This window comes from Rhinopithecus roxellana, chromosome 17, assembly GCF_007565055.1.
Source record: "Rhinopithecus roxellana isolate Shanxi Qingling chromosome 17, ASM756505v1, whole genome shotgun sequence".
Classification (NCBI taxonomy): domain Eukaryota; kingdom Metazoa; phylum Chordata; class Mammalia; order Primates; family Cercopithecidae; genus Rhinopithecus; species Rhinopithecus roxellana.
This window is the reverse complement of record NC_044565.1, coordinates 107,953,948-107,974,941: the sequence shown is the minus strand read 5'-3', so window position 1 is coordinate 107,974,941 and position 20,994 is coordinate 107,953,948. Positions and strand designations below refer to the sequence as shown.

At 47.8% G+C, this 20,994-nt stretch overlaps 1 protein-coding gene across 4 annotated transcripts in view; it reads right to left on the bottom strand.

The window, feature by feature from the left end:
• Nucleotides 1–20,994, bottom strand: part of TBC1D8 (TBC1 domain family member 8) — a 135,981-nt gene that overhangs the window by 11,644 nt on the left and 103,343 nt on the right. For 3 of the 4 annotated variants that reach the window (XM_030920744.1, XM_030920745.1, XM_030920747.1), the window contains 10 exons: nucleotides 17,389–17,596; nucleotides 15,658–15,852; nucleotides 14,767–14,943; nucleotides 13,298–13,448; nucleotides 10,838–11,052; nucleotides 9,582–9,699; nucleotides 6,834–7,119; nucleotides 5,639–5,768; nucleotides 5,384–5,482; nucleotides 4,719–4,787 (listed from right to left, as the gene is read on the bottom strand). In XM_030920744.1, coding sequence (XP_030776604.1) covers nucleotides 4,719–4,787; nucleotides 5,384–5,482; nucleotides 5,639–5,768; nucleotides 6,834–7,119; nucleotides 9,582–9,699; nucleotides 10,838–11,052; nucleotides 13,298–13,448; nucleotides 14,767–14,943; nucleotides 15,658–15,852; nucleotides 17,389–17,596 — 1,648 coding nt within the window. The remainder of the gene's footprint in view (nucleotides 1–4,718; nucleotides 4,788–5,383; nucleotides 5,483–5,638; nucleotides 5,769–6,833; nucleotides 7,120–9,581; nucleotides 9,700–10,837; nucleotides 11,053–13,297; nucleotides 13,449–14,766; nucleotides 14,944–15,657; nucleotides 15,853–17,388; nucleotides 17,597–20,994) is intronic. The other variant, XM_030920746.1, reaches the window with a different exon arrangement.

The window sequence follows — 20,994 nt, the reverse complement described above, 5'->3', positions numbered from 1 at the left end:
GATTACAGGTGCCTGCCACCACACCCAGCTAATTTTTTGTATTTTTAGTAGAGACGGGGTTTCACCGTGTTAGCCGGGCTGGTCTCGAACTCCTGGCCTCAGGTGATCCACTCGCCTTGGCCTCCCAAAGTGCTGGGATTACAGGCGTGAGCCACTGCAACTGGCCCAAAACCATATTATTTGAAAATCAAAAAGGACTAGCCAGATTTGCAGGATACAAAAGGAACTAATAAACCCTGGCTACCTGTGGAGAGGACCCCAAAGGTGGAAATGAGACTTTTTATTGCATATTTTTAATACTTTCTGAATTCTGAACCACATGAATACATTAACAATTTTTTAAAGTTTTTTTTTTTTGAGACGAAGTCTCGCTCTATCGCCCAGGCTAGAGTGCAGTGGCCGGATCTCAGCTCACTGCAACCTCCGCCTCCCGGGTTGACGCCATTCTCCTGCCTCAGCCTCCCAAGTAGCTGGGACTACAGGCGCCCGCCACCTCACCTGGCTAGTTTTTCTGTATTTTTTAGTAAAGACGGGGTTTCACCGTGTTAGCCAGGATGGTCTCGATCTCCTGACCTCATGATCCGCCCGTCTCGGCCTCCCAAAGTGCTGGGATTACAGGCTTAAGCCACCGCGCCCAGCCTAAAGTTTTTTTTTTTTTTTAAGGTGAGCTGAGGTCTTGGGAATAGACTGAAAACTAACAAAACCAGCCCTGTCACTGAGGACCAGGTGAGCCTCTTCAGAATGCATCATTTCCACCCATACTAAATGACTACATCATCTCTTTGGACATCCCAATTCACAAAAGTCTGAAGTAGTTCCCAATAACTGCAGGGTTCTTGACAATTTCAATGGCCTCTGTCCACAGGATGGGACAAAAACAAGGGCAGATGCCACAGTCTGCAAGCTCATATCCTCAAATAGAGACCAAAATGCCATTTATCGTTTTACTGCCATATTCACTGCAGCCATGTTATTTAAACTGTCATTACAGAATCATGAAAATAACCACAAGAACTTTTAAGTGTGAAATAAAGGTCTCATAAATTTCTGTTCCTTAAAACCCAAGGCACACTATGAATTTCTATGTAGAGTCGTGTAGACTGTCACATCAACATCCCATAAAATGCAGAAGAAACGGCTGTAATGCACAGGCCAAGGACAAATACTACTTTACACAGAATCCCACAGAAAAACAAATCACTATAAAAACAGGCAAAGGATATGAACAGGTGATTCAAATGAGTACACAACTAGCCAATAAACATGAACTGGCACTCTACCTCATTAATGAGAAAACAAGTTTAAATTAAAATGAAATGCAATTTTCCACTGGACTAGAAAATTTTTAAAAGATCCATGATATTAAATGCTGGGTGGGTGTGGAGTGTGGCGAAATGAGTCCTCTTAGACACCATCAGTGGGACTATAATTTTTTTTTTTTTTTTTTGAGACAGAGTCTCGCTCTTGTTGCCCAGGCTGGAGTGCAGTGGTGTGATCTTGGCTCACTGCAACCTCTGCCTCTCAGGTTCAAGCAATTCTCCTGCCTCAGCCTCCCAAGTAGCTGGGATTACAGGTGCACGCCACCACGCCTGGTTAATTTTTGTATTTTTAGTAGAGATGGGATTTCACCATGTTAGCCAGGCTGATCTCAAACTCCGGAACTCAAGTGATCCACCTGCGCTGGCCTCCCACAGTGCTGGGATTACAGCCATAAGCCACTGTGCCCAGCCAGAACTGTCATTTGAAAGAATTAAAAATGCTTTAGCAGTATTGACTAAAGTTGGACATATACGTCACCCATGAGCCAACAGTTCCACTTCAAGGAACATATTATACAGAATCAGCAGTACTGGGGTCCAGGAAATGCATAGGTGCTCAATGTCAAGCAGCAACAACCGGAAGCAACACAAATGTCACTCAAGAGATGAATGATTAAATATATCAGAGTTCAGTCCTATGAGGAAACGGCAATCACTAAAAAAGTATGAGAAAAGATCTATAGATTCTCATCTAGAACAAAGTTCATGATATATGGTCAACTGAAACAAACAAACAAAAAAAAAACCTGCAGGTCATTATATATACCATAATTTCACTTCTATGTGGGAAAGAAAAGTGAGTGTGTATATATGTATTGTAGGCATGTGTGTATTTATAGACAGACACAAGAGGGAAAATTCTGGAAAGATATGCAAATTGTTAACCGTAATTACCTGTACAGGGAGGTCCTTTCCTTTTTTTTTTTTTTAATTTTTATTTATTTATTTTGAGACGAAGTTTCACCGTTGTCTCCAGGGCTGGAGTGCAGTGGCTATGATCTTGGCTCACTGCAACCTCCACCTCCCAAGTTCAAGCAATTCTCCTGCCTCAGCTTCCCAAATCAGTGGGATTACAGGCGCGCAGTCACCACGCCCAGCTAATTTTTGTATTTTTAGTAGAGACAGGTTTTCATGATGTTAGCCAAGCTGCTCTTGAACTACTGAGCTCAAGTAATCCGTCCACCTTGGCCTCCCAAAGTGCCGGGACTACAGGTGTGAGCCACTGCACCCAGCCACTTTCTTGCTTAGAAGCTTTTTCTTTTTTCAATGGTAAGAGTAGGTGTAATTTTATTTAGCTTTGTGTCTTTCAAGTAAACTTCGAAAATAAGTCTTATGCAGAACATGAAAGGAAGCAAAATAACATTGAAGAGACCAAATGCTCTCTAGAGCACAATAACCCAGCAACAGTGGGTGAATTTCACTGCTTAGCAGTACGAATGCGTTTGTGGAATACACAAGGCACTGTTTCAGGCCCCATGCTTCCAGGAGTAGCTTATGCACCAAGTCTGTATTTATACTGTTCACATCCTACTTGCAGAGATAAAGTAATGAAGCTGTTCTCAATTTGAGAGAAAAGGAGATATCACAGACCTGAATTTATGTGATTTAAAGAATGGCTTTAAACTAACAATAAAAATAAATTTTCTCAAGTACCAACCAACACTGTTCATCCTTCACAGGAAGGACAGAAACAGGAAACAAGCATGGTTGGCTCTGAAGGCCTTCTTTAATCTTTCCTATGAAACATGAACGATGTGGCTGGTACTTAACAAAATTTGTTTTTATTGTGAATTTAAAGCCATCCTTTAAATTACATAAATTCCGGCGTGCGAAGGTTCCTACTCTCTCAACTTGAGAACAATTAGTCCTAAATAAGTAAAAGTCTTTTTAAGGTAAAAAAAACACACAAGCCAAAACTCACATAATTTGTTTGCCTACTTTTATGTTCCTAATATTCCCTGTTTTCCTTCCTTGACAAAAGCCAAAATAAGGCTGGGGGGTTGGGATACCAAGTAACCTGTGACTTCATATCTTGCCTTCACACAACAAAGGAAACAGTAAAACGTGCAAACATGATGTTTACAGGAGAAAGCGGCCTGCTAATTCTCACCACATATCCTGCTCATTAGGAATGAGGAGCGCAGGAACCTACCAACCAGCCCAACAATCCCGTCAGTGACTGCAGGGAAAGGCCTGCTCCATGGCTTCCGAAGCCCTGAACTGTGCTGACTCATTGCAGTTGTGCCGGGAACCTGAGCTCAGGAAGGAAAGGGGCACGGAGCCCCCACCAGGACGAGCTGGGGCAGCCGCACTCCGTTCCCTGCCAGGCTTGCTTTCTGCAACTGCACTTCCTCCCCTTCTCTGCCAGGGGAGCAAGAGTCCACCAATGTGCCTGCCTCTCTTCCTCACTTCCATTCACTGTTTTGAGCAAGGAAACTCTAGCAAACATGCCTGAAGATGTTCTTTGCAGGATGATTCCAGGTAAATATCCAAATATTAAAAATCTCGCCGGGCGCGGTGGCTCAAGCCTGTAATCCCAGCACTTTGGGAGGCCGAGACGGGCGGATCACAAGGTCAGGAGATCGAGACCATCCTGGCTAACATGGTGAAACCCCGTCTCTAGTAAAAAATACAAAAAAACTAGCCGGGCGAGGTGGCGGGCGCCTGTAGTCCCAGCTACTCGGGAGGCTGAGGCAGGCTGAGGCAGGAGAATGGCATGAAGGAGAATGGCATGAACCCGGGAGGCACGGCTTGCAGTGAGCTGAGATCCGGCCACTGCACTCTAGCCCGGGAGACAGAGCGAGACTCCGTCTCAAAAAAAAAAATCTCGTTAACTATATTAAATATTAGCTGTATGACAGATCATAGTTATTTAAAATGATTAAGACTATACGGCAACATGGAAGAATGTTAAGGAATAACAGAATATTAACTTGCATGCATACCTGCCACACAAATATGAAAATATGCACGCATGTACTGTGGGGTGGGGTCACAAGTAATTAAAAAGTGTATCGGGTGATGATTTCGATAAGGGTCACCATTTCATCTCCTGCGGACTAGGACCCAGAGCCCGCACTCAGAGCAGCGGCGAGCTGAGTAGATCACAGCAACGAAGCCCTCCCAGCAGAGTGCAGCTGCTTCAGTGCGAGGCCAGGCCTGCTGGGCTGTCCAAAGAGCACCCCAGCTCCCTCCTCCCACGTTCCAGGGCGGAGGGTGGGGAGAGAGGTTTCTGGGTAGAAGTGAGTAGGCAGGCTAAGACAGCTTCAAGGGGGGCAGCTCCAGCCTCTGTTCCACAGAGCCCTGCAGGCAGCTGCATGCTGGCCCCTGGGCAGGCTGGACACCACAGCTCGGGCCAGCTCAGGGCCTGGAACCCCTCGTCCTCCCAGAGCTGCATACCTTGAATAAGTCATAGAGCTCCTCCAGGTCTTCAGGAAGAATTGAGACTTCCGGGATAACGACTCGAAGCTTGAGGAAAGAATAAACAGCAATGGCATGACATCTAGGCCTGCACCCCCGGGGGTCAGGGCAGGAGGGGACTCTTCCTCCTGAAAGGGACCCCAGGGGCCCATGCACCAGCTTCCCTCCTGCAAAGGCTCTTTTCTGACATAAAGATCACTTCCAGGTATCTTTCCCAGGTGTTTCATCCTCAGTTTCTTTCCAGTTCACACATGAGTGCCTAAGAACAAACCTACTGAGCTCTAATGGAAGCCAGGAAGCTAGCAGAGAAACAGCACGAGCAGGAGGAGCCTTCTGAGCGCCAGCTAATGCCCCTGCAGGCCCCCTGTGCTAGGCACTATAGACCCCAACCTCATTTAACAGCGCAGCAGGCGCTGTTATCCCCATTTTACATGGAGGAAACAAGCTTACAGTGTTGAGTACACCACCTGGCTCCAAAGCCCACATTGTTTCTACACTACTTCACCCCTACATTGTTAATGTAATGCAAAGAACAAAATTCATTTTTCAAAGCTGGCATTCTTATGACATGACCAAAAAGGACACACACTTCCAGGTTGGCTCCCCAATACCGTGAGCACCAGCGTGAGGCGTCTGCTACCCACCACATTCTGCTTTGTGGTGTCCTCGTGGCCCTGGAGAACCCTGATCCTGTGCTTGTAACGCAGGTGTTCGATCTGCTCCACAGACTGGTCTCCAAATTTCTGCAGGGAAACAAGGGACCACTTGCTCAGTCCCATGCTCATCCAAAGTGTGGAGACAGGAAGTGGCCCAGGAACCTCCCTCCACATCCATCCCCCAGTCACGATTCCCAGGGGGTTGGGGGCTACAACGGGGCATGGGACGGGGTTTCCCGTTACCTCATAGGAATCCCGGATCAGGTCTGAAATGTCAGTCACGGGGTAGGGCTCCTGGTCGTCGGAGAAAAAGGCATGGTGGCTGCCAACTGGGGGCCCTGGGCTGTCCTCATTCTTAATGTGATCTAGAAACCTGAACACACCACCCCGTCAACACCCAAGTCCATCCTCATTCGGGTACCACACAACACGTGCTGCCTTCACGGTGTCAGACATGCCAGGGCACTTCAAACACCAACACCTGGGAGTAGGGCAAGGCTGCAGCTGCTCCCCTCATTTTAGAGAAGCGAGAAGCAGCCATGAAGCCCAGCTTGTGGATTGCGCTCCACAGGTGGCTTTCCAGGCCTGAAACTCTCCAGTGAAGTAAGCCCAACATTCTGTGCATACATGCAAGGTTAAGCTTCCATCATGCTCTGAAAAAGAACCCCCTCTTTCCATGTCATCTGACTTGCCCTCGGCTCCTAGGAAGCCCAGCTCTGGTGCTCATCCTAGTGGGCCTTTTCCCTCACTGCTGCTCACTAGCCTTATGCAGAAAATGTCTGCAACCTCTCGCTGGCTGCCTGACGCCCATGATGCCTGGTGTCCCCCAAGCCCTGTTCAAGGCCACTGTTGAGTCCATGTAAATGCAAGACATTTAATCTTCTTAAAGAAAAGCATTTACGGCCCTGCTCTTCCTGGACATGCTCACTGTGGAAAGGAGTGAGAGACGATGTCACCCTTCACCCCATGCCTGGGACAGTGCCACATGGCAAACTGGCTCGGGGAGGCCACAGAATGTCAGGAGGCAGAGTGGAACAGAAAACCTCCACAGGGGCCAGGCGGTGACTCACGCCTGTAATCCCAATACTCTGAGAGGCCGAGGTGGGTGGATCACTTGAGGCCAGGAGTTCGAGACCAGCCTGGCCAACATGATGAAACCCCATCTCTACCAAAATTACAAAAATTAGCCAAGTGTGGTGGTGGGTTCCTGTAGTCCCAGCTACTCGGGAGACTGAGGCAGGAGAATCATTTGAAGCTGGGAGGCAGAGGTTGTAGTGAGCAGATTGTGCCACTGCACTCCAGCCTGGGCGACAGAGTGAGACTCTGTCTCAATTAAAAAAAAAAAAAAAAAAAACAACTTCCCCATGGATAGCCCTACTGGGCACGTGCTGCTGCCTCCTCCATCTCTGGTTGGCCACAGAGGCGCAGCGGGGCCCACCTGCTGAGGATCATCAAGGCCTGGCCATCGTCCTTGCTGCTGCACAGGTCCTCAGCATTGGCCTCAAGCACAGCCAGTCCCAGTTGGAAGATGGCTTTGATGCCATCATAGAAGAAGCAATCTACCACATTCACCGCACTCTCTAGAGGCATGATGCTGAGGAACAGGGTCAGGAACCACGAGAGAGAGACGGATGCCAGGGCTGAGAGGTCGTTCATGTGCTCCGCCAGCTCCGGGAGGTGACCCTTGATGAGCTCCTCAAAGACAGACTGGTCCACTTGCGCCCCTGGAAAAGGAAGACCACAGGGCTCTAGCTGGGGTGAGACTCACTCTCTAAGATCAGTCTGAAATTAAAATCACTTTGAGGTAACCAAAACAAAGAGATGGAATTTGAGTCCAGAAAAGCACCCATGCTTAGTTCATTGATTCTGACATTGAGACCAAGGTAATTCAATGGGTAAAAGATAGCCTTAAAAAAAAAAAATACTGCTTGATCAGCTGGACACTGGCATGGGGGAAATAAAAAAGGAACACTAGCCCCTACCTCACACCATACAGAAAAACACATCTGAACTAGACCATAGACCTACATATAAAAGTTAATACTGTAAAATTTTTAGAATAAAATTTAAGAAAAATACATTTCTTATGACATAAAAAGTACTAACCATAGAAAAAACTGTAAACTGGACTTCGTCAAAATTAAAACTGCTATTCTACAAAAGACACCATTAATAAAATGAAAATGCAAGCTTCAAACTTGGAGAAAATATTTGCAATCCATATGCCTGACAGAGGTCTTATATTCAAAAGAAAGAACTCTTGCAACTTAGAAGGTAACAACCAACCTTTTTTAAAGAGGCTGAAGATTTGAACACTCAGAAGAGTCAATAAACAAATGGTCAGTAAGCAAAGAGACATCATTAATCATCAGAGAAATGCAAATTAAAACCACCATAATTATACTACTTCTTACCCACTAGATGCCTAAAATTAAAAAGATGGACAATACCAAGTGTTAGCAAGGATGTGGAGCAAGCTGAACTCTCCTACAATGCTGGTATGAGACAAATGAACATGTTACATCCACTCTGGAACACTGAGTTTCTTAGTAAGTCATACATCTAACATATGACCCCTCAATTCTTCTCCTAGGTAAATACCCAAGAAAAATGACAGTATATATTCATAAAAAGACTTATATGACTGCTCACTGCTACTTTATTTATCATAGTCCAAGACTGGAAACAACTAAAATGCACATCAGCATGTGACTGGACAAGCACACCAGTGAAATCCTACTCAGCAACAAAGAGGAGCAAGCTCTACAAACACACCAACAACATGGCAGCCTCTTACAGACACTCTGCTGTGTGATGGAAGCCAGACACAGAAGACCCCATCCTCCATGATTACATTTACACAAGGTTCAAGAGTAGGCCAAATTAATTCATACTGACAGAACTCAGTACCAGCTGTTGCCTATGGTACTGAAGGGGGCAGAAGAGAACTTGCTGGGGTGATGCATGTGTTCCAAAGGTCCCCTCCTGTCTTGGGGCAGTGTCCACACAGGCACGTGCACTCTCACAGCGGTCTAGTTGGCACTGTTGCATATGAGCTGTCACATAGCAACAATCATCAACAGTGGCTTTGACAGCATGTCTCTCAATGACGCCAAGGTTTTAATTACTCCTTGCTGCTTTGTTCCTTATGCTGCTTCCCACAACACAAAGTAAAAAGGGAAGCAAGCCAGCTAGCCACTCAGGCACACGGAGGAGCTGGTGTGCACGGCCGAAGGCTCAGGGAACGGCACACCTGGGCCAGAAGGCACAGAGCCATCACCGCCTTCCCAGCTGACCACACCACCCACCTGCCCCTCCTTATTCCTAGGGTTCACCCTTCAGTCCTGAGGGCAGAGTCTTTAAAGGCGCCTTCCTCCTGCCTTGCTCCTACATCCACTCAGTTGCTAAATTCTGTCTGAAGTTGGTTCTGTTCCCAGGGCTGCCACCCTAATTTTAGGCCAGCTCTATCTCTCATCTGAATTACTAGGAAGGGTCCTTAAGAGTATCACCAGCCCAAAGCCATTTTTGTATTGTTTACTAGGAGGTTGCCAGACCACAGAGACAACACACATTTAAATCTCAACCACATGAAAGTCAGGTACCCAGCGCAGGAGTTTTGCAAGGCCACAGATTACCCCGAGTCCAGACAGCAGCCAACGAGCTTTCTTAGGATGTCCTTATGGAAGTGGGGGACTTTTCCAAGTCTGCCCTTTAACTGACCACAAGGGCCTTGAGGGTCTCTAGTTCCGTCCCACCTACCTCCTGTCTGTAGGGGAACTGAGGGCCTTCTGTCTGAACAAGCTCCCTGGGCTACCGAGAGGCATCCCCCCACAACCCCACCCTCCCTTTCCAGGCCATGGCATCTGTGGAAAACCACCCTGGTTTTCACTTTCTGACTTGTTTCCTGGGCCTTGGATCTTTCTTCCCTTCTTGTAAGTTCAGCTATCCATCTAAAGTCATGTGTTTGTTTTAATCCCGACTCTGTAGGTCTTTATTCCACTACATTGTCAGAACTGTGCAGAGAACCTCCCGAGTTAGTTTTGCAAATTCAGGAGTCAAACTGTGTTTGCAAACAGACTAGCTGAGTGGTACTGACAGATTCTGTAAACAGGACTGATGAGAAACATCCTGCCCAGGCACTGTCACTCTTCCCCAGGTACACAGGAGGAGGAGGGGGTCTGCTTACCGATCACTCGGTGGTTGAAGTAATCGGGTAGCATCCGCTCACACACGGCAACCAGCAGCCAGAAGGCTTCCTCCTCCTTGGCATACAGCAGCAGCACGGAGGTCAGGATGTTCATGGACTGCTCGGGAGTCAAGGAGGGCAGTTACTGACCAGCCCACGTGATGCCACAGAGATGTTACAAGCATCCAAGCCCAAACAACCCACAAAAGTAAAGATTTCATAGGTGAGAGATCCAGTGTACACCAGCCACACTGACACTGTGCAGTGGAATGACCATGATATCAACATTGTCCTCACAGGACACACCCAGCTGAGCGATTAGCCACCACTCAGCTCCAGTCCCCATCTAGCAATGCGGAATCTAGCTGTGGTGCAAGTCTTAGGGTTGGTTTAAATCCAGCTCTTCTCTGTTTGTTCAGACACACACGCATGCACGTGCGCACACACACACAACTTAATTCGCTCATTGACTTTGCTTATTCACAGGAAAACAAAGTTTGAAATCTTAAATTTTTAAATGTCAGGAGCTTCACTAATCCCGGCTTGTGCTGGGTTTGGCTGCTGCTTTAATGGACTGCCTGCTGACCACACCCTCAGCTCGGAAAAGCTCAGCAGACATCTCACCTCCACTCATGTGTCCTAAAGGAAGGGGATCGGCCCTGATCATCTTCTTTCTCCCCAAATAGCGCTGCCATTTTAAATAATTCCTGTAATTTCTGTAGAGGTCTAGAAATTCTATTAATGCCCTCCTATGTCTGAGCTCAAGAGGGGCGTCAAACACTGAATCTGCTCTGCCACCAACAACCACTACACATGCACGCTCCTCTTTTCAGGAACTCGGTACATTTTTTTTTTTTGAGACAGACTCTCGCTCTGTTGCCAGGCTGGAGCGCAGTGGCGCGATCTCGGCTCACCGCAACCTCTGACTCCCTGGTTCAAGCAATTCTCCTGCCTCAGTCTCCTGAGCAGCTGGGATTACAGGCACGCGCCACCATGCCCAGCTAATTTTTGTACTTTTAGTAGACGGGGTTTCACCATGTTGGCCAGGACGGTCTCGATCTCCTGACCTCATGATTCGCTGATTATGAGTCCCTCTGGCCCTCATTTGATACTTTCTTTCCGGAAAGGGACCGAGTACAGTGCCTTCACGTGACAACACTCAGGACCGGATGACTGGGAATGGAAATGAAACCCTGGGAGGTCAATGTGAGACACCAACTAGAGACTCTCGGCGCCCCAGAGCACACCCCTTTCACCTGGCAGTATCCAATCTTGGGGTTCCGGTGGGCATAGGCTGTCAAGACTCTCCTCAAAGCAGCGATCCCCGTTTCGTTCTGGAAGGCGGGGTGCTCTGGCAGGGAGCGGTGCAGGTCTCGTTCTATCTCCTCAGTTACCAGGCAGCATTTCCCCAGGGACTCCTCCACCAGATTCCCGTAGTAACCAGGATGTGAGGCGAGGTCCGTCACAGCATCTGAGTTTTAAAAGCAATGTTTCAAGGGGGAATGATTACTAGGATGGTGTCATGATGAAGAGGACGCTGGTCCCATCAGGGGACCCCAGTGGGATCTCGTTACTTACTGAGGGACAAAATATTGGCTGGGCACAGTGGCTCACACCTGTAATCCCAGCAATCTGGGAGGCCGAGGCGGGTGGATCACTTGAGGTCAGGAGTTCAAGACCAGCCGGGCCAACATGGTGAAATCCCGTCTCTACTAAAAATATAAAAATCAGCCAGGCGTGGTGGCAGGTGCCTATAATCCTAGCTACTCAGGAGGCTGAGGCAGGAGAATCCCTTGAACCCAGGAGGCAGAGGCTGCAGTGAGCTGAGATCACACCACTGCACTCCAGCCTGGGCGACAGGGTAAGGACTTCATTTCTGCCATGTAGCCTAGTCCAAAAAACAAATTTTAAAAAATAGTATGGCTTTTCTAAGAATAACCTTATAGAGGAAAGGGGAGAAAGCTCATAACAGAAATAACTGTATTAATATGCTTTTACACATTGTATTCCCTAGTAACAGGAGTGTGCAAGCATGTGCACGCACACAGAAATTTCGTGCATTAATTCAACAAGAAATGACACTGAGCACCGATGCGAGGCACATGAGGGGGCGCAGCTATGATGGAGTGAAGGGGCCAGCAGCACAGCGCCCACATCAAATTCCGAAGTCAAATCTGAGATGCACAAACTGCAGCAGAACGACTGAGCCCAGAAAACTCCTGCGCCAGCCACCCACAGCCAGAGCTACAGCCCAGGCCTCACCGGGCGGGCAAGATGGAGGGATGAATGCGTCCCTTATGAAAAGTGTGTGCATATGCGTGTGTGCACACGTGTGTCTGTGCATGCATGGGTGTGCGCGCACATACGCGTTAAAGAGACCTAGAGGAGTGCAGGCCTTGGGCAGTGACAGGCCTCACCTTCAGGTGGTGGGATTCTGAGGAAGGAAGCACTGTCTTTGCTCGCTCCTCCATGCCTTTATTTTTCAACTGTGAATGGATGTTGTTATTTTTATATACAAAAATACAGAAGACATTTTTCACTTTTAAAAGGAGGTGTTTCAATGCTGCGCCTCTGGAAGTTAGCTACAGAAGCCCGGAGGCAGCAGGAGGGAGACGAGGGGCGCAGTGGTGCAGGCAGCATCGGTGACCACTGACCCAACACAGTGAGTGTGCCAGTCAGTATGAGGCCTGTGTCCGGGCATCTCAGGCAGGAGGTTGGGGGCTGGGAGGAGACAGGGAAGAGGAAAGTGAGGGACAAAGTTGGGGGGTAGATAAGGAACCAACAAGAGGCTGATGCTGAAGTAGGACAAGGGATGCTTCCAGTCCCAGGAAGAGTGACGGAGCAGGGCACAGGTACCCAGCCCAGCCTCCAGGCACCTCCATGCTGACAAGAGCACCATGAGGTCATCTGGGGAAGGGACCCTCTCACCTGGCCTCCCACAGCACCCTGAGGAGCAGCAAAGGCACACTCCAATGGCAGGGCCTTCCCTTCCTGCCCTCGGGCCCAAGCTCCTTTGCCCCAAGGAGCAAGTGGCTCACAGCTGATATGGAGGGACAGACAAATGCCTACCCAGTATGTCCCTGGGGAAGTTTGGTCCCAGGCTCAGCCCATCTATCATTAAATGTCCTGATGAGGGTTCCCAGGCGTTCTCCAATAGGTGCAGGGAGAGGCCCCAGGGTTCTGAGGCTAAAAGAGGCCCTCCCTGAACAGGTCCAGCAGAACAGAGGAAATGGAACAGAAGGGAAATCTGCACTTTTGCCTCTGGTGCCCGCCACGTGTCTTCACTGGAGGAGGGACCCATGGTAGCCACACTCTGAGGGATGTGCTTCAGCAGCCCAGCCAGTTGACAATGGATGAGGACTTTTTGTTTCATCTACTTCAGAGCTCACACACTACAGACACTTCACTTCCAGGGGGTTCTGAATAGAATTCTCAGCGCTATGTAGAAGGCATTTTTAAAGGAGTGGCCGTCCCTGTGCCCAGACCTCACATTTACCCAGTTGGATGCCACAGCCCAGAGGCCCAGGCAGCCTGACCCAGGTCCCACAGCTGACACAACAGTGGGTGGAAGTCCTCAGCTGGGAAATCACAGGAATGACCCAAGGACAGAACCATGTCATCTGCACATAAACACATGCGCTGCTCCGGGCCGGGTGGGCTGTTCCTGTGTCCATGACAAAAAGAACAAGTAGCTTAGAGACACCAAGAGCGCTTACCTGAGAAGAGAAGCCAAAGTCTCCCACGCAAAGATTCAGGGATGCCCATGGCTACGAGCTTCCGAATCTTCTCTGTGCGAAACATACACACGGTTCTGCCGTATTCCACAAAGTGGTCATTCCACAGGCTTATTTTTATCTGTTCTCTGGACTGGAAATGGGAATATTCCTAATGTACAAAGAAGTCCGTCCTCACCACCCCCCGCCCACCGAGGCACCACTGGTGATAGAGGAAGTACTGCCTCTGCTCACCGAGGGGCCAACAGCAACAGGCAAGGACACTTGTATTTAAGCCACAAATATTTCTGAACCTCTGCCGGAGGCACAGAGGACGGCCCTGCAGGAGCTCAGACCCCAGGGGGAGCATTTATACACATAAAATACAATTTCCTTAGCAAGGCTGATAACAAGGATAGGTAAATCCAAGTATTAAAGTAGCCCAAATCAGATGGGAGGGACAGGTGGGTAAGGGGGATGCAGGGGGAAGCTTTCTCAGGATGTTGCATCTGCCGAAAAGACACTGGTCAGCTCGGAGGGCAAAGGGGAGTGCAGGGGTATCACAACTTCTCCTGAGCTTCCTGACAGCCAGAGGGAAAACCAAAACCTGAAAGAAACTGCATTGTTCTCATTAACAGGAATGAGAAAGATACCATTTCCCTAGGCAACTGAAAATACCTGAAATTACCTCTAGGTGGCAGGAACGTTTAGTGCCTTTTAAACAAGGTATTCATATTTGCTTTTGATTATCTGTATTCTCCAGGAACGGCAGAAATAAATACATATATTTAACATTCTCATACATTTTGTCAACAGAAGTTAATTAAGGATCCAGGTGTAAAGCCTATGAGAAGGCTCAGTTTTGGATAAATAAAACCAACAACAGATTTTACAGGAGCCGTTAAGCGACCAAAAATCAGCTCGGGGTAACAGGTTCATGGCCACTGCAGGGTGCTCATGGTCCAATGCAGCACCCTGCCTGCCATGGCCCCACTTCAAAGCACAACTTGCAGTATCTTTACCAGACTATACGTGACATTTCCCTCAAGTTCTCCCTACAAAGAGGAAATATGTAAGTAAATATAGCAAAAATATTTCCAGTTTAGTAAAACTAGAAGACTGGTGACCCCTTCTCCCAGTAGACAAAAAAAAAGGAAAGCTGGAATGAGGAGCACACAGACAGCACTGGCTGGAAGGAGAAGGACCCCCAAGGGGCAGCGCGGGCAGCTCCCCAGGCCCCACAGCCGAGAGCTGCCCGAGGGTTACCGAAGGGTGGGTGGGAGAGCTGTCCCTCAGTCCTCTGACCACCTCAGTGGACCCCTCTCACTTTTCACCCATGAGAACAAGAGGGAGGAGGAGCGCTAGCTTCCCAAGGTCAGGTGTCGTGTTCCACGGTGACTTAAACAGCTGGGCAACCCCCTAAGCCCACGGCTCAGCTCTGTGGTCCAGCTTGGGCACCAGGCGTCACCCACCATTTGGGAGTCGGGGCTCTGGCTGCCTGACTGCTGGAGGGCAGTGACCAGGGCATCGGGGTGCAGCAGCGGCCTCTTCTCTTTTTCACTCTCCTCGCTACTTTGAGAAGACACCATTTCAAGATCCCCAAACCTGTGATCACCGCACATGCTTCTTGAATGAAACACGGGTGACGCCTGCACAGCAAGAGAGATAGAGAGACAGAGAAAAGAGGAGAAAATCATGGCTTTAGTCGAGGGGACAGTCTTTGTGTTGCCTTTGGAAGCATGAGCATAGCAGACTTCAGTGACTCAGGGGGAAGACAGACTGACGCCAGACCAGACAGGGTTCCTAGGAAGACACAGTCCCACCGCATGCTCCGGGGGAGGCTGTCCCTGTCCCCAGAGCCCAGGTCCGTATCTGGGTCCATATGCAGTTCCTAATGGGCAGCCCAGCCTCCCCGCAGCTTATGGACAGGAGGATGGCCATCCTGAGAAAGGAGCCCTGGGGTAGAGAGAGGCTGCACCTCCTTTTCTCCCCAGAAGATACATGAAGAAAGGAGACCAGGCCCCAGCCACCCCAGGGCCACCTGTGCAGCTACCCAACCTCAGGGCCGACGAAGCTCCTCTTTTAGCAGGTTACATGTGCCTCTAATCAGGCCATCCTTGAACCTCAGAAGCAGGAATAGCAACTCTTCTCACCTGTGAGTGGTGTTCCCGTCACCCCCTCCAAGCTGTGGGGCAATTCCCCACACCCTCTCAGGACACCCAGCACATCAGAAATGACAGCAGACCACACACGGGCCCCACACTCTTCTCGTCCCCACATGGGTCTCCTCATGTGTACTCCCCTTTGGAGACCACGGCCTGAGACATGAAGAAGGGGATCATCAGGGTCCGGAGAGACCATACCATGTCATCATCCGCAGAGGTGTCGTAGTGCACGGGGTGGTTGGCATGGACCTGCTTCAACCTCACAAGCAATGCCTCCACGAGGCTGTCTCGGTCCCGGAGCTCGATGAACTGGAAGGCCACCTTGCTTCTGATGCTGACGATGATGGGGTGCGGCAGCAGGCTCGTGTCCTCCATCTTCTCGATGCTCACCACCTGCGCGAGAGGCAACATGCAGGGACAGCAGGGAGGGAGGAAGGCAGGCATGTTATTACATGTGCAGAAGATGTCCCGAAACACAGGGCAAGGCACAATTACTGCAGAAAGGAGATGATGCAAAGGTGAGAAAGTGGCACTGCTCACCACCGCCACAAGGGGAGGCTGTGCAAGGCTGCATCAAGGGGCGACTGGATAACAAAGTGTGGTCTATCCATACAATGGATGAGCCTTGAAGAGGAGGGGGTTAAAGAGGAGGGGGATTCGGACAGAGGCTGTGGTATGGATGAGCCCCAAGGGCATTATGCTAAGTAAATAAGGCCAGTCACAAATCCTGTATGAATCCACTTGTATGAGGTACCCGGAGGAGTGAAATTCATAGAGATGGGAAGTAGAAGGATGGTTGTTAGGGTCTGAGGGAAGGGGAAGAGGGGAGTTGTTTTATGGGGACAGTGTTTCCATTGTCAGTGATGAAAGAGTTCTGGAGATGGATGGTGCTGATGGTTGCACAACAGTGTGAATGTACTTAATGCCACTGAGCCATACACTTAAAATGGTTAAAATGTCATTTCTGGTTAGGTACACATTACCAAAATAAATTTTTTAAGCATGTAAGTTGGCTTCTAGATTTCTTGCTCCATTAATAAGTAAAAATATTTGTAAAATGAAGACATCTACTACAGAATAATAACATGGAGGTAGGAGACCACAAGGAGTAATTCCAGCATTGTCAGAGGCCAAGTGGGAGGATCGATTGAGCCCAGGAGTTCGAGACCAGCCTGGACAAAACAGTGAGACCCTCCTCTCTAAAAAAGAGAAAAAAATTTAAGAGTTTTGAGTTTTTCCGAAGAATAATGCTCAGAATGTTTGTTATCAGAAAGAAGAATCTGGAGGTCCTGACATGTAAACAAAGTTGTGGGTACCATCTCACCAGAGTTGCTGCCCTGAAGCCAAAGGACTGAGCTGTTCAGTCTGGACATAATCTGAGCCCCCACTTCCGAAAAGAGAACTGCAGTATTTTATAGGAAGAAGGGACCTGATCCCTGTCAAAGGAAGCATTTTAGAATTTTTAACTGAAGTTCCAGGAGCATATGAAAGCCAGTCAATTTACCATTTATTTTTAAAAGGTGATTTTTTTGTAGGTTGCTTTTTTTTTCCTTTCTTTTTTTTTTTGGTGAGTGAAAAAGGGGAGGATTCATTCCTAGGAGCTGCTGGAAAAATCTTTAATTGCTAGGCATGTACTTTTTAATAACAGCTTTATCGATAATGTGGAGGTTAGAGTCCCCTGTACTCAGCAGTCACTTGTTAGCAAATTTCAGGATGCCATAGCAACAGCAGAAAAAGCAATGGCCGAATGGGTAATGGTCCAGTTCAGGCCATGCCTCCCTCAAGAAGCCCAGCCTTGTAGTCATCCATCTGCAGATGGCAAAGCCGTGCCGTCTGAACTTCCCCTCCCACACTCCATCTCACAGCGAGCCACCTTGGGTTCGAACAACAAAAGGCTGCTTCAGGAAGCAGACAGTAGGGCCGGTCTACCTCTCTGAGTGGCAGGACGATCTTACAGCAGCCGTCTTCTCTGCTGGCAAAGCAGATGTAGCTGTCAGAGGTGAACATCCGCCCCGCGGTGTGACAGCGACTGAACGGCGTCCAGAGCGAGCAGTCCACAACTGCGTGCAGCTTCTCCTTCCTCGGCAACCTGAAGAAAGCCCGGAAGAACTCATTCTGTGCTCTGGCTTCCAGGTCCCTAGGGAAGGACAGGGAGAGAAGAAGAAGAAGAGATAGGAAAGGTGAATGGACATCTAAGATTACCAAAGAAAATACTTTTACTTTTTTGTTTCATTTTATTTTTGAGACAGTCTCGCTCTGTCGCCCAGGATGGAGTGCAGTGGCACGATCTCGGCTCACTTCAACCTCTACCTCACTGGTACAAGTGATTGTCCTGCCTCAGCCTCCCAAGTAGCTGGGACTACAGGTGCGTGCCACCATGCCCAGCTAATTTTTGTATTTATAGTAAAGATGGGGTTTGCCATGTTGCTCAGACTGGTCTCAAACTCCTGAGCTCAGGTGATCCGCCCACCTCAGCCTCCCAAAGTGCTGGTATTACAGGCGTGAGCCACCGTGCCCAGCCAAGAAAATACTTCTAAAGCCACTGGCACAATTTGTATTTAAGTGAGTGCAAAAAAGGCACCATGCACGTCCTGTGCTGGTGCACGTGGGCATCCCACATTCTAACTGCACGGCCAACCTTCAGAACAAGGACACAGAGCAGACGTGCTGCCTCTGCACAGAAGTAATTTAATAAACTCACAGGCCAAATAAGCATTCCTTCCTGGTTTGAGTAACACAGAGAATTACCAGAAAAACAATTGCTTAAGAATCCAAGTTTCAAAAAGTTTGATAACAAGTGGTGAGGAGGATGTGGGGAAACTGGAATCCTACTGCACTGCTGATGGGAATTAACATGGTGCAGTCATGTTGGTAAACACTCTGGAAGCTCCTCAAAAGGCTGAAAACAGACTTAACACTTGACCAAGAAATTCCACTCCTAGGCAGATATGCCCAAGAGAATTGAAAATGTATGCCTGGCACACAAATGTTCTTAGCAGCACTGTTTATAACCAAAAGGTAGAAATAATCCAAATGTCCATTAACTGATAAATGGGTAATCACAATGTAGCATATCCATACAATCAAGTATTGTTTAGCCATAAAAAATGAAGTACTAATGTGTGCCACAACAGAGACGAACCTTAAGCATATCATACTGAGTGAAATAAACCAGACACAAAAAGACGACATACTGCCTGATTCCATTTAAATGAAATATCCAGAATAAGCAAATCTCTAGAGACAGAAAATAGATTAGTGATTGCTCAGGGCTTGGGGGAAGAGAGAGAAATGGGAAGTGACTGCTCATGGGTACATGGTTTCTTTTTGGGGTGATGAAATGTTCTAAAATTGATTGTGGTGATGGTTGCACAACTCTATGAATATCGTAAAAAACACTGAATGGTACACTTTCAAAGGATGTATAACAATTACATGGTATGTAAATTAAATCTCAAAAAAACAATTAAAAATTTTAATGCGGCCAGGCACGGTGGCTCATGTCTGTAATCTCAGCACTTTGGGAGGCCGTGGCAGGTGGATCACTTGAGCTTAGGAGTTTGAGACCAGCTGGGACAACATGGCAAAACCCCATCTCTACAAAAAATTACAAACATTAGCTGGGTGTGTTGGTTCACACCTGTAGTCCCAGCTACCCCAGTGGCCGAGATGAAAGGATCACTTGAGCCCAGGGGATAAGAGGTTGCAGTGAGCCGAGATCGCATCACTGCACTCTAGCCTGGGTGAAAGAGTGAGACCCCGACTGAAAAAAAAAAAAAGAAAAAAAGTTTAGATGCGTATCTGACACACAGTAAGTAATCAATAAACATGAGTTATTATATTTTTTAAAAATATATTTTAAGAATCCAGGTCGGGTGCAGTGGCTCATGCATCACATCAGTATTGACAAGAGATAATGCTGAGGAGGAGGAAAGCAGGATCCTAACCCCCAGGCAACTCCACATATCCTGATTTTTGGCTCTATAACCAGTAAAGAAAGCAGCCAAATCACAATGTTTGAAAATACTGATCAATTTATGTCATACTGCAAAATTCTAGTAATTAGGGGGAATTCCAACATACAGAGGGAAAGATTTTTCTCTTGCACTTTATAAAGTTCCTTATAAATATAAGGATGAAATTAGCACTCGCTCGAAGTCAGGAATATGAATTCTTGGCTTGCTTATGTACTCTGTAACCCCAAATGAGACTCTCTGTATCTCATTTTGATTGCTACAAAATGGGAATAATGTCTGAATTCTCTGCTTCAAGGGATCCCTGTGAATCTAAAATGATGCCCACAATATGGTAAAAGAAAAATTAGGCATAGTACCTACAGTATGATCCTAACTTTACATAAATTCCTTAAAATTTCCGGACAGGGATGTGTACAAGGACTTTAAGTGTTAATAGTGACTGTCTTTGCGTAGTGGGACTTCCACTTTCCAATTTTATTTTGCTTACATTTTCTACATGACTACCATATTAGCTTTAAAAAAAAAAAAAGCTTTAGTTATTTTCTTTAGGGAAAAGTACAACTTTTTAAAATGTTACATAAATGCCATAAATGCAAGATAGTAAACTCTCAACTCTGGAATCGGCTGCACACAGCTCAAGTGAGCTTTTCAGGCACGATCTGGTTGTGAGGCCCCAGAGATATGATCTCACCCCAACCATGGCCAGGCTGGGCTCCCGGACACATGCCTTTTCTGCAGCCCCTTCTAGGTCTCATGTCCACCATCACGCATCTAATTTACAAGCAGCAGCTGTCATACAGAGATGGCACAATCCCTGGAATTTACTATCAAGCCCTCAAAAAGAGAAGACACATACATGCCCAGAAAGTCCTCTGGACACACAGAGAAATTAAATTCTACAGACCACAATGGGTCCAGTTCCTGGGGGCCAAAGCTGCAGTTCCTTAAGTGCCTGATACAACATGGACTACTGTTCCCATGGGCGCCTGAGCTGCCTCCAGAGAGGAGCCGGGAGAACACAGGAAAGGCACTATGAACACTCTACCAGTTCACACACTGCAAGAATGGAAGGCAAGGCCCCTCAAGAGCACCCCAAGTTCCCCAAGCTGACTACGTCCGATGCATTTAAATTGGAAAACTTCCACCCTTGTCCTCAGAGCATGCTGGCCATGCTGGCTTTGATGAAAATAAAATCAACCCTTTCTCCCTGCAAGTATCTCACAAACGTGGTTCTAGTTGCCTGTGAGTTCACCTGTCAGCCTTCCTTCCTAGCTGGGCATCTCTTTCCCCTTAGGACATGGTTGAAGCCAAAGTGAACACATGGTGAGTATTCAAATCACAGAAGCTTGCACTGAGCCACCAGAAGTGTGGGAGGACTTATACTTACATTTACGTTGCACCGAATCCCTCAAATTAAGAATAAGGTGTTTCAGGCTGAGCATGGTGGTTCATACCTGTAATCCCAGCACTTCGGGAGGCCGAGCTGGGCAGATCACGAGGTCAGGAGTTTGACACCAGCCTGGCCAACATGGTGAAACCCTGCCTCTACTAAAAATAC